We start from the raw sequence: 12,500 nt of genomic DNA on the forward strand, positions 1-12,500 counted from the left end.
GCTGATTTTGTTTGTTGTTGTTGTTTTGTTTTTTCTCAAAAAGTGGAACCCAGTAGGGTCAGGCTGTGCTGTGGAATACTCTAATTCACTGCTTGGAGTCCCCCCCCCCATCATTTCTGACTGATGTCAAGACTTTTAACCCATCAGAATAAGTTGAGTCAAAATTAATTTTTCAAAATATAAAAAAAATATGTGTAACTATAAAGCAGAAGAATTTATCATCTGTATGGGGTAAGCACTACAGGCCCACTGTAACACTGAACCAGATTTCAAGGTCAATCTGAGAAGTCAAAGCTTTGAGAACAGTTAAGAGATGCAGATGTCCAGATAAGTCAGTCAAACAGGCAAGCTCACACACAAACACACTCATGCAATAGGTTATCAAACACAAACTCAGAAACTGTTTTCTTGACACAGCAACCATGAAAAGTCAGCATCAAAATGATCAATTATCTTCAATACTTGTTAACCCATCCTCCCCCACCCCCACCCCTACCCCCCAAAAAAAACCCCTCTCCAGCTCAAGCTGTTTTGAAATTCAATTATCAGGTTGTGAAATATCACTGTAGACCTAAAGGACACACACAAAGACATGTATGTACACACGACAGGTAGAATAGCCAAATGGTTAAAAGCGTTGGACTTTCACTCTGAGGGTGCCTGGTTCAAATCTCGGTAATGGCACCTGGTGGGTAAAGGGTGGAGATTTTTCTGATCTCCCAGGTCAACATATGTGCAGACCTGCTATTGCCTGAACCCCCTTTGTGTGTATACACAAGCAGAAAATCAAATACGTGCAATAAAGATCCTGCAATCCATTTCAGTGTTTGGTGGGTTATGGAAACAAGAACATACCCAGCATGCACATGCCCGAAAATGGAGTATGGCTGCCTAAATGGTGGGGTAAAAATGGTCATACACGCAAAAGCCCACATGTGTAGATGTTTTCGAGTGAACGTGGCACTTGCAGCCCACGAACGCAGAAGTAGTATGCACACACATGCTTGCAACTTCTTAGCATCTGGAAAATCGAAAGGAGGTGATTACCTGGTTTTTGTGAAGGCTTTGGATTGTTTCTCAATTCCTTCTCAAACTCTTCCTCTCTCTCATTCCATCGCCTAACTTGTTCCTGCAAGGGATGAAAAATACACAAATCATTATTCTGCTGAAAGTATCTGTTGCAACTTTTAGCATGCCCTGAGACAGCATACTAAAGCAAGCTTCCTGCATTACTGACAGCAAAATGTTACATGATTAGAAGTCATCTATTCTGAACACAGATCTAGACACTGCCCCAAAAGAATTAAAATCATTATTGTTTCTTTTAGCCATGATACTTCACACCCTGAACAAAATAGCAATAAATCCAACACTGGAAATAAATATCAACTTGACAACAATGCTTACCAAAATCAGACAAATTAAGACACTCCACAACAGTCCATGACAAAATGAAATTCTTCAGTAACTGTATTCACTGTCACTGAAACATTTTCAACAACTGAGATATGTTCTTTTTCAACTGGTGAACAGTGATTGGAAACATGTTTGAATTTGATAAAATTATATTTCTATGAGGCATTTGACCAATATACTTTTCTCTCACATTCTTCTTTTTGTCTTGTATTAAAACATACATTTATCACTCTAAATCTAATGTAATGCATCCATCCATAACTATTCAATATTATCTTTCAAAGCAATATGACATTTCAAGATGAATAATCTTTCTACATACACATATCTATATATGCAGACTACACATCATATGCTGACAATCAAATGACTGGTAAACCAAGAAGGGGATGGGGAGTATGTGATGGGGGCTGGATTTTTTCCCAATTCATCTCCAAATCCAGGAATACAAAGCAAACATACCTCTCTCATCTTCACAAAGAGGACCTGCTTCTGGTCTTCATCCAGTTCAGCAAGAATCTCAGGATCCACATAGAGATCCTTCAATATCTGCTGCAACATCTTGACGCTTGTTTGTCTGTACTTCCTGCACGGTTCAGAAAAACACCATGTCACAAACCACACGCAAAGGAAAAAAGTTTGTTAAATGACAATAAATCAAATGAATAATAAAAAGTTTGCACAGCATGCATCTCAAAGATCTCTGAAATTAATGAAAGCTAAATGCCCTCTGCATCACACATTCAGATATATTGTAAACTACCTTGTAAGCGCCTATCCCCTCTACACAAATTCAACCAAAAGTTGGGGATGGCCATTGACTGGGACTTCACCCTTTGCAGAAGCCTAATCCCTTAGTTTCATCATACAATAACTAATTAGGGATCGGCTTTTACTCCATGTTTGAGAAGTCTTTCATTAAACTTGCAATATCAGTAGGCTCATCCAATGCAAAGAGTTCATAAATATTCAAGTTTCAACCTATAACTTAAGGTTTGTAACTTTGTACACTGTTCTCCAGTACTGACCTGGATTTCTGAATATCAAAGGACAGACCTATCATTCTCTAAAAAAGTTCAAAACAGAACTCGTGCTACTGGAAGTTGAACAAGACAAAGCATGATAGAGAGTGACGTCATGATGCAGACATTCTATCCTTTATCTTAAAATTTAAATCTGCATTGCTTTGCAAACCAAGAAGATCCCAAATAGCAAACTGGATTTTTTTCCCTGCTATTTTTTGTTGTTTTTCATTGTGGGGAGTAGGCTTTCATTTAACTAAGTTAAACCTGTGTATTTTATTTACCTTTTGTACAGTTTCTAGCCCAAAATTTGGGGGCAAGGAGATTTACATGGTACTGGTAGTTTAAAATAATTATAGTACTGGCGAACCAACCATACTCACAGTCACGGGCAATTTCATCCAACCAAACACCAAAAAAGCACACATCCACAACCCACAAACAGGCATGAGCGGGAAAATGCACACACACACACACACACACACACACACACACACGGTATACATTCACACAAGCACAGACACACAAAATGCATGAATGGTAACAAACACACAAACACACTTTAAAACACATACATGCACACAAATACACACAGATACATGCACAAAAGTTTACGAACATTAAAGTCAGACATTTTTTGATTACCTCTGCCAAGACTGTTGTTCAACTCATGATTAGGTTCTTCCACATGCTGAGTCTGCTGATCTGACAAATTGTTTCAAATTCAACTCTGAAAAAGAAAAAGAAAACAAACACACCTGCAATTGATCTGGTGATCAATCAAACAGTCAGAACCAACCAGAAATACTAGACTCACATTCGTCAAAAGGACAGTGACTAAGTTTTCAGTTGTCCTGTGTACCCATCCCCTTCTCTGAGGTCTGAGAGAGACTGTGAAGTGTATACCTGTGTGTGTGTGTGTGTGTGTGTTGGGGGGGGGGGGGGGTTAAGGGGGGAGGGGGGTGCGCACATGTGCATGTATGTGTGTGTTTGCATGCATGTGTGTGTAGAACACACACACACACACACACACACTCACAAACACACACATAAACATACACATAGTACTTTAGCAGGATGGCGAAAGCTATATCCTGGGATTTTGTTTCTTTCCTTACTTCAGACTGCAACTGACACAAAATCCTCAGTCAGGAAATAAAATTAAAGATCAATTACACTGCTGGGGGGTAGAGGAAAAATACTGACGACAGTGGTCATGAAATATATATGTGTGTGTGTGTTCATGTGTGTATGGGGGGGACTGTTTGTTACTGTTAAAAAGATGATGATGATGATGATGATAACAAAGATGTATGTATGTATCATTGTGTGTGTGTGTGTGTGTGTGTGTGTGTGTGTGTGTGCGCGCGCGCGCACAGTGTGAGTGTGTACATACTCTGTGTGTGTTTGTGCGAAGTATGTGTATGGTGTGTGGTTGGTGTTGGTGTGTGTGTGTGTGTGTGTGTGTATGTGTTGTGTGGGAAATGATGATGATGAGTGACACCATGTGTGTGTAGGTGTGTTGTGTTGTGTATGTGTGTTGTGTTGTGTTGTGTATGTGTGTTGTGTTGTGTATGTGTGTTGTGTTGTGTTGTGTGTGTGTTGTGTGTGTGGTGTGGTGTGGTGTGGTGTGGTGTGGTGTGGTGTGGTGTGTTGTGGGTGTGTGTGTGTGTGTGTGTGTGTGTGTGTGTGTGTGTGTGTGTTTGTACCAAGTGACAATCAGTCATACACTGTCATCTTTTGGGCTTTACTCTAACTTTTTATTTTAACCATACAAAACTATGTTTGGTATGCACCCAGGTAATGCCCTTAAGATGGTCTACCCAGCAGCCTGTACACTATATACTGCAATGACCTTGACACTACAATTTGTAAGACTGACTGGGTAGTTTAGTCCCAGTGGGAGTCTTTATTTATGTCCAGGGAAATGTTGACCCATCTCATTCACCAAAAGCTGTTACCTGGCCTTATAACACAGAGTACGATTGTGTGTGTGTGTGTGTGTGTGTGTATGGGCGTGTGTGTGTGTGTGTGTGTGTGTGTGTGTGTGTGTGTGTGTGTGTGTGTGTGCGTGTGTGTGCGTGTGTGTGTGTGTGCGTGTGCGCCTACCTCTGTGTGTGTGTACATAAAGTATGCTCTGTGTGTGTGTGTGTGTGTGTGTGTGTGTGTGTGTGTGTGTGTGTGTACTTGTAGTGTGTGTGTGTCTGTGTACATAAAGCATACTCTGTCAGTCTGTGTGTGTTCATGCGTAGTGTGTGTGTGTGTGTTGTGTGTGACATGATGAGTGTCACCATGTATGCGTTTGTGTGAGCAGATACATGTGTGTGTGTGTGTGTGTGTGTGTGTGTGTGTGTGTGTGTGTGTTCATGTGTTTGTGTGTCTGTGACTGTGTGTGTGTGCATGTATGTGAACATGTGTGTATACCAAGTGACACTCTTGACTTGAGTCTTACTCTTATACTGTCATCCTCAGGGCTTAAATGTTCTTTTTATCTTTTTTTCACCACAGAAAACTATGTTTGGTATGTCCCCAGGTAATGCCCACAAGACTGTCTACCCAACAGCCTGTACACCTGTACCGCAATGGCCTTGACACTACGATTTGTAAGACTGACGTATCGGTTTAGAAATGAGGGTCTTTCTTACTTCTGATATCCTGAATGTTAATGATGCATGATAAAGTATTTTTTTTATGTCCAAGCAAATGTTTATCCATCCCATTCACCAGTAGAAGCTGCCTGGTCTATAGATATAACACAGAGTAAGATGTTATTAACTATACATTTTTAAAAAAAATATTATCTTGAAATAATTGTGTGTGTGTGTGTGTGTGTGTGTGTATGGGGGCATGAGTATAAGCATGCAATGCATACCTATGTATAAATTATAAATGTTTATAAACCAATTTAAACCATCTCCAAAAAAGACGAGGGCTACAAGAAAACTCTCAGAGAGAAGTCTGTGATTGTGACTGCAAAATCAACATTTTACCAACTCATCAAAGGAAAAGACCTTTACATCAACAAGACAATAGATAGATCTACAACTGTATGATTCAGCAATTTCAAATACTGTCTGTTTTCTCTCTCTCTCTCTCATCTCTCTCATACACAAAGTATGTTTGGTTATGCTGCTGGACAGGCATCTGCTCAGCAGTTGTGGTGTAATGTATATGTAGATTTGTCTGAACACTGTGCCACCTCCTAAAGTAACTGAACTGAACTCTCTCTCTCTCTCTCTCTCACACACACACACACACTCCATCACTACATCGTACATGTATGCCTATGCCACAGTTGAATATTAACAAACTTTAATCATAATTTACCGGTGCACTGAGCACAGTGATTGTGTTCAATATACATGTCACATATTATATGAGACAAGAGAAAACGGGGTATATAACATCTGTATGAAAACTTAACAAGAGTAACTTGTCACTTGTGCCACTGTTGTAGAAAGCATAATATAATAAACTTAGAATGAAATTTGCAAGAAAGAAAAACATGGGATCAGCAATTCCTGCAGACAAGTTGTCATTATCAAACCCTTTGAGGTATGTATAAAAGAATGGGGGAAAAACGACAACAACATCGGTTATCCAGGAAGAGAATTGTTTGATAACCGGAACGTGGTAGTAGCGGCTTGAGAAGCATTGCTCACCAACTTAGTCACTTGACTCCATTCATCGCTCCGTTTTGTCATCAACTTGAGTGTTTGCCGGGACGGTTTGACGCACCTTGCATGATAAATCAAACTCGATAAAAATTTTTTGCCACTTAAATTAGAAGGCAGATATTGTCAATGTACTCAACTTACTTTGCCAGAGTTGTCCACTTGTATACATCCCATCTTGCTTGCACAATACGTACAGCAAACTTCTTCAAGTCTCACAGACTGGGAAGAATCGCTTCTCCTTTCCTTGTATTCATTCCCTTGGAAAGGGTGAACATTCTAGGTGGCGCTTCAACCGTGTCGTCTGCTTTTTAACACAGCGACTCATCTGCACATCCCGAGGTCTGTGTCTTGCATGACATTGCAAAGTGAAGTGTGCAATTTTGTATCATAACTGGACGTTTCACGTGAAGTTACGGATTCAATCACATTCAGTCGTTTTGACTGAATAGTTCCGTAATTACGTGATAATATTGACAGGCCACTTACAATTACATAATTGCTGTGACCAAATTGCTGCACTGATCAGTCGGGAAATCCATGTGTGACGCATGTAGGCCTACTGATGCAGGTTGTGTTTCTGATACATTGCTAATATTGTAACTTTGTCAGTGATCTTCCTGGGAAATCTCTCTCTCTCTCTCTCTCTCTCTCTCTCTCTCTCTGTCTGTCTGTCTGTCTGTGTCTGTGTGTGTGTGTCTGTGTGGCCGAGTCTTCAGTATTATTACTGACGACTGATTACTCAGATGCTTATGCCTTCATAATTATGTAGTATTGTGTACGCATGTTTATGACTTTATGTAGTATTGTGTAGTCACGTGCATGTTTTGACATATATGTAGCATTGTGTAGAGTCAGTTGACCCTATTTCAGGACGGGGACAGCCGGGATGAAAAAAAAAAAAAAACAGCCCGCGGCGCCGCGCCAGCGGTGCAGGTTATCTGTTATTCTCAGCCAGTCGAAAATAAAGAATTTCAAAGTATCTGTGTCTTGTCTTGTCTTGTCGTCTTGTCTCTGGCTCTCTTCGAGGGCCCGAGGCTGGGTGAATAAAAGCAAAGGTGCACGTCTTCCTAAAAAAAATCAGTAAAATTCATTCAACTGATTCTCTCAGTCTCTCTCTCTCTCTCTCTCTCACTCTCTCAGTCTCCGAGACGGTCTCTCTCTCTCCACCCCACTGACCCCGACCGCCCCCCCCCCCCCACCCCACATCCTCTCTCTCTCTCTCTCTCTCTCTCTCTCTCTCTCTCTCTCCGAGTCCGAATCTCAAAGACTGCCGGATGATCGGACCGTGCGCCGCATCATCCTGTCCTATTCTACGAGAAAATCGGCAACAACATCTGCACTGACCATTGACCCGGTGCAATCACTTAGGCTTCCGTTACTTGAAATTCTGGCTACTCCTGTTAGCGGCCGGTGAATCCCCGCTAACGCCGATAGTTAACAACTTCGATCCTGGTCTCCGCTGGATAATGAGGCTGTCCAGTCGACTTATCTGAAGAGGATGATGCAATGCCTCCAGTGGCCCAGCTTAGTTGACTGACTGACTTCTCCAGGGCCTTCGAAGTTCGACGCCCCGGCCAGCCGCGGCGCGGCACTGCAGTACACCCAGTCTATGCTCCTCCCGAAGCTGCAGCAGTCGGTATGGCATCATTGACTGACTGACAGCAGGGCCCACTTCTCTCCTGGCTCCAGCCGAGTGCAACGGCTTCCTCGCGTACTGACAAAGTGATCCATTGATGCAGCTGATTCGAATCCACGTCCTTCCACCCTTCAGTCCATGACGCTATAACCACTGACTGGTCTTGTTAAGTCTATATATGGTGTTTTGTTGTTTTTTTCTTTTCTTAAAAAAAAATACTGCGAAGGGTTTGGAGCAATATCATTTCATTATGTGCTATATAAATCACGGTAAATTTAATATCATATCATTTAGATAGGTAACATATACATTCAGCTTCCACCACTGATATTTGCAGCTTCATATTTTAGAGAAAAACAAAACAAAACATTTTAAGCACTGACCTGCAGATAGGTAATACACCTTCAGTTTAGAGGACAGCCTCCTGCAGTCACTGGACCTCCGCCGCCACAGTGGAGGTGGCGATGATCCACGAATGTTGTGGATAATGGAAGTGGAAGGGGACTAACAGAGAGAGAATTCATACTGAAGGAGAAGACAGTAAGCTTGTGGTTTAATTGTGGACACTTACCACAACCAACATCTCCAAGTTTCATTCCATACAACCCCCGCCATTATTCATTTTTTTTAAAACCCAAACATTTTACTGACTTGTTGCTAACCTACTACTACTACTACTACTGCTGCTGCTGCACACAAATGTATGTGGTATGTATTTTTGTAGAGTGATGGCCTAGAGGTAACGCGTCCGAGTAGGAAGCGAGAGAAACTGAGCGCGCTGGTTCGAATCACGGCTCAGCCGCCGATATTTTCTCCCCCTCCATTACTGAGACCTTGAGTGGTGGTCTGGACGCGAGTCATTCGGATGCGAGTGAGACGATAAACTGAGGTCCCGTGCGCAGCACGGCATGCACTTCAAGTTAGCGCACGTAAAAGAACCCACGGCAACAAAAGTGTTGTTCCAGGCAAAATTCTGTAGAAAAGTCCACTTCGATAGGAAAAAACAAATAAAACTGCAGCAGGAAAAAAAAAAGGGTGGCGCTGTAGTGTAGCGACGCGCTCTCCCTGGGGAGAGCAGCCTGAATTTCACAGAGAGAAATCTGTTGTGATGAAAAGAAATGCAAATACAAAAATAGTGCATGTAGTTCTGTTTTTTGTTGGTTTTTGGGTTTTTTTTCTTTTTCGTATCCATTTATTCTCTCTCTCTCTCTCTCTCTCTCTCTCTCTCTTGTTGTTTCTTATAAATATGATGCTATAAATTACGTGTTGTTTCTTATAAATATGATGCTTATTATAATGTTGTTTCTTTTCTCGTTTTTCTATGAATTTGTTAACGTTTACTCATTTTTGGGGGTCTTCTTCATACCTTTTGTTTAGACATTTTTCCCTTTCGAGGGCTGGAGAAAGCAATTGTTTGCTTACTCTAATGCTATCGGAAATAAGATCCATTCATTCATTTATCATTCATTTATTCCTTCCTTCCTTCCTTCCTTCATTTATTCATCCTCTCTCTCTCTCTCACTCACTCACTCTATCTCTCTCATTACCATATTCATATACATTATTGTCATTAATGCAGATATCATGATTATGTACTTGTAAATGCTACTGTGCAATTGAGTGTATTTGAATTTCATGTATGTTTTTCTATAACCTTTTGTTATCTTGTGAACATTTTGATTTCATTTCTTTTTGCTCTGAGGGCTGGATGTAAAAAAGCATAGGCATGCTTATTCCACTTCCCTCAAAGAGATTCGTTCGTTCGTTCGTTCGTTCGTTCTCTCTCTCTCTCTGGGAGGCGCTTTGCACGTGCATGAGAACTGAACGTGTGTGTCAGTAAATTGTCTAAAGTTGTTTAGCAGTTTCAGTGACTGTAGGGGTTGTACAGTACTTACTTCTTGCCACCTACTTTGTGTGACACTATGCCGTGGTCACAGCTCCAGTTCCGGTCTGTGAGTGGTGCCTTTCTTCCAATTTATGTCCATTTCATGTTGAAGAGGGGAGTGATAAAGAGAAAAAGTTGGGTGGACAGTTCGTTCCCGTACGACCGGTATTCTCCTTGGCCGGTTTGCTCCTAGTGTTTATGTTTTGGGGTGCAATTTGTACTTGTACCGAGGAGTTGGTGACATGTTACTGCGATGTGAAGACATCGAAGCAAACCCCGGCCCCAACCCTGACCAAGGTGCCTCAGGATCCTCCAGCATGCGGCAGACCCGGCTCTCCTCCTCCCACCCGTCTCGCTCCTCCAAGGAACCGTCCCTTGCCCACGTTGTGTCATGTATCCAGGATGTAAAAGAAATGAACACTTCAGTCCATGAACAGTAAGCTGGACGTCAGTCGTGAAAGACGAAGTGCATCAGCTGCGTCACTGAGGAGCATGGAGCCTTGCAAGAACTTGTGTGTGGACTGAAGGATGAGGTGAGAGACTTGCGTCAGAAAAATGACATTATAGAGCAAAAGAACAGTGATCTAACAGCCAAGGTAAACAATCTAGAAAGTAAATGTGATGATTTAGAGAGTAGGTCTAGAAGAAACAACTTGATTTTCTGTGGTGTCGATAAAAGAGGAGAAACAAATGAACAACTGAATGTGAAGACTTGATTACGGACACACTCGAGTTATCTGACAACATTGAGTTTGAACGGTTGCACCGACTAAATCCAAAGGCCGGGAGACTCCCCAATAATTGCATCAGTGCTGCTCATTTTATAAGCAGAAAGTAAAGATTTTGAAAGCCAAACAGAAGCTGAGGGGAACCAATGTTTTCGTTGGTGAGAGTTTTTCCCAAAGGGTTCGGGAGATAAGACGAAAACTAAATGTACATTTGAAGAAGGCTTGGAGTGAGGGCAAGCGTGTCAGTATGGTCTGTTCATTGAGGGGAAAAAGTACTTCCTGGATGCACAAGGCTCCTCGAGGGAAATGAGATAGGATGTTGGCCGGCCTTGTGTTTGTCATGTTTCAGAAACGGCTGTTAAGGGGTACAAACGAAGGATCGACACAGAAAAATTCTCATGTCCATTCAAACAGACCGTCGGTTACTGCAGGTAAAGCACGTGGGGATTCAGATGACGAAAGCTTACGCTCCGTCGGGTGGAGATGCGCGAACGGAAAATGCTAACTTACCATCGTGTGAGGTTTCTCATGCTTCGGTTGTTAAACCACGGAGGAGGAACGACAGGTTGCGTTCCGGTGGGGAGGGGGGTCAAAACGCGAATCGTTTTGTAAACAGCTCATTTCCGTCTTCCGAACTCTCGAGCCCTTTTGCTCAGTGTAAATAGCTGAAGATTATTTTCCTTTCTTTCTTGGAACGTCGATGTGGTTTGCGTTCTGAGTTTATGTTTAATGACTTCTTTTCATATGTGTCGTCCTTTGATTTTGTGTTTTGTCGAAACATTTGAAGAAGATTGTCAAACTGATTTATTTCCTGGATTTACAATGTATAATAAACCTGTTATTAAATTCACCAGGCAATGGAGGAAATCAGGTGGTATAGTATGTTTGATGAGGAATGAGTTTTGTCCCTTCATACCTAAATTACACATAAAATATGAAAATATATGCGCATTCATTATTGATAAGCAGTTGTTCGGATGCTTGAAAGACATTCTTTACATAAATGTATTTATGTACCACCAGAAGGTTCTCCTTTCTATGCTTTTTTTAAATTTTTTTTAAATATTTTTTTTATGATAATGGTATTTCTGTTCTTGAAGAATGTCCGACTGATCTGATGTTAGAACATAATGATGTCTATATAATGCTATGTGGTGATCTTGACAGCCGTATCTCTAATATTTCTCCTTCAAAACCATTAAATGATAATACTGAATCTTCTTATTACAAATGTTGTTCAGTGAATTGTAATCGTTGCTCTCTGGACACACACGTAAATTCTTACGGTAAATTAATGCTAAACATGTGCACCGCTTTGGGTCTGACAATACTGAATGGAGCATGTGATGGTGACCAGGAAGGTCACGATACATATACAAGTGAAAATGGAAGCAGTGTTAATGATTATTTCATTTTGTCAAATGATTTTTATGAAATAGTTTGTGATGTATGTGAACTGTGTATTGCTGATCGAACTGATTGTGATCATTTTCCGCTTGAGTACCGTATCCCATTTTCCAATGTTAACTCATTCAAAAATAATAATTGTAATACTACATTAGTGATAGAAAAAGTATGTGTGGAACGATCACTGTATCCAAGAATTTCATGGTAAATTGAATGAAAAAGTAATTAATGATAAACTGAAAATGGCTCTCGATCTCATTGATGTAAATGTAAATGAACCCTTACAGTTCAGTGACTGTATCCGGGAATGTGCAGTTTCTATGAAGAAAAATTTTAGCGTGGATCGTAATAAACAACAAGAGGGATGGTTTGATGAGGAATGTAGATATTATAGGAGAAAACTTCGCAGGTTACTGAAAACGTTTCGTAGAAGTTCAGATAAAGATGATAATATTATGTTTGTAAGGGCTATGAAAGAATATAAAAATCTTTGTAATAATAAGAAAAGAATTTATTACAAGTGTTTGTTGGATAACTTCATAGCATCTGTCAAAAATCAAAAGGAATTCTGGGAATGTATAAATAAATCTGTCAAAGATCAAAAGGAATTCTGGGAATGTATGAATAAAATTTCATCCAAAAAGAGGCAGCCCAAGAATGATATATCCGTTGATAGTTGGTTTAAACATTTCAAAGCCTTACTAGATATAGATTCAGGTCATAAGAGCA

At 40.8% G+C, this 12,500-nt stretch overlaps 2 protein-coding genes across 3 annotated transcripts in view; one reads left to right on the plus strand and one right to left on the minus strand.

The window, feature by feature from the left end:
• LOC143287925 (SH2 domain-containing protein 4B-like) overlaps positions 1–6,354 on the minus strand; it is a 33,470-nt gene extending 27,116 nt beyond the window's left edge. For both annotated transcript variants that reach the window (XM_076596177.1, XM_076596170.1), the window contains exons 1-4: positions 6,257–6,354; positions 3,084–3,168; positions 1,879–2,002; positions 1,048–1,129 (exon numbers count right to left, since the gene is read on the minus strand). In XM_076596177.1, coding sequence (XP_076452292.1) covers positions 1,048–1,129; positions 1,879–1,977 — 181 coding nt within the window. In that variant the 5' untranslated portion in view covers positions 1,978–2,002; positions 3,084–3,168; positions 6,257–6,354. The remainder of the gene's footprint in view (positions 1–1,047; positions 1,130–1,878; positions 2,003–3,083; positions 3,169–6,256) is intronic.
• The window catches only part of LOC143287909 (Ig-like and fibronectin type-III domain-containing protein 1), a 100,296-nt gene continuing 92,792 nt past the window's right edge, over positions 4,997–12,500 (plus strand). The window contains exon 1 of the mRNA XM_076596160.1: positions 4,997–5,041. The gene's annotated coding sequence lies outside the window, so the exon portion shown is untranslated. The remainder of the gene's footprint in view (positions 5,042–12,500) is intronic.

The sequence above is a fragment of the Babylonia areolata genome, chromosome 1 (genome assembly GCF_041734735.1).
Source record: "Babylonia areolata isolate BAREFJ2019XMU chromosome 1, ASM4173473v1, whole genome shotgun sequence".
Taxonomy (NCBI): Eukaryota; Metazoa; Mollusca; class Gastropoda; order Neogastropoda; family Buccinidae; genus Babylonia; species Babylonia areolata.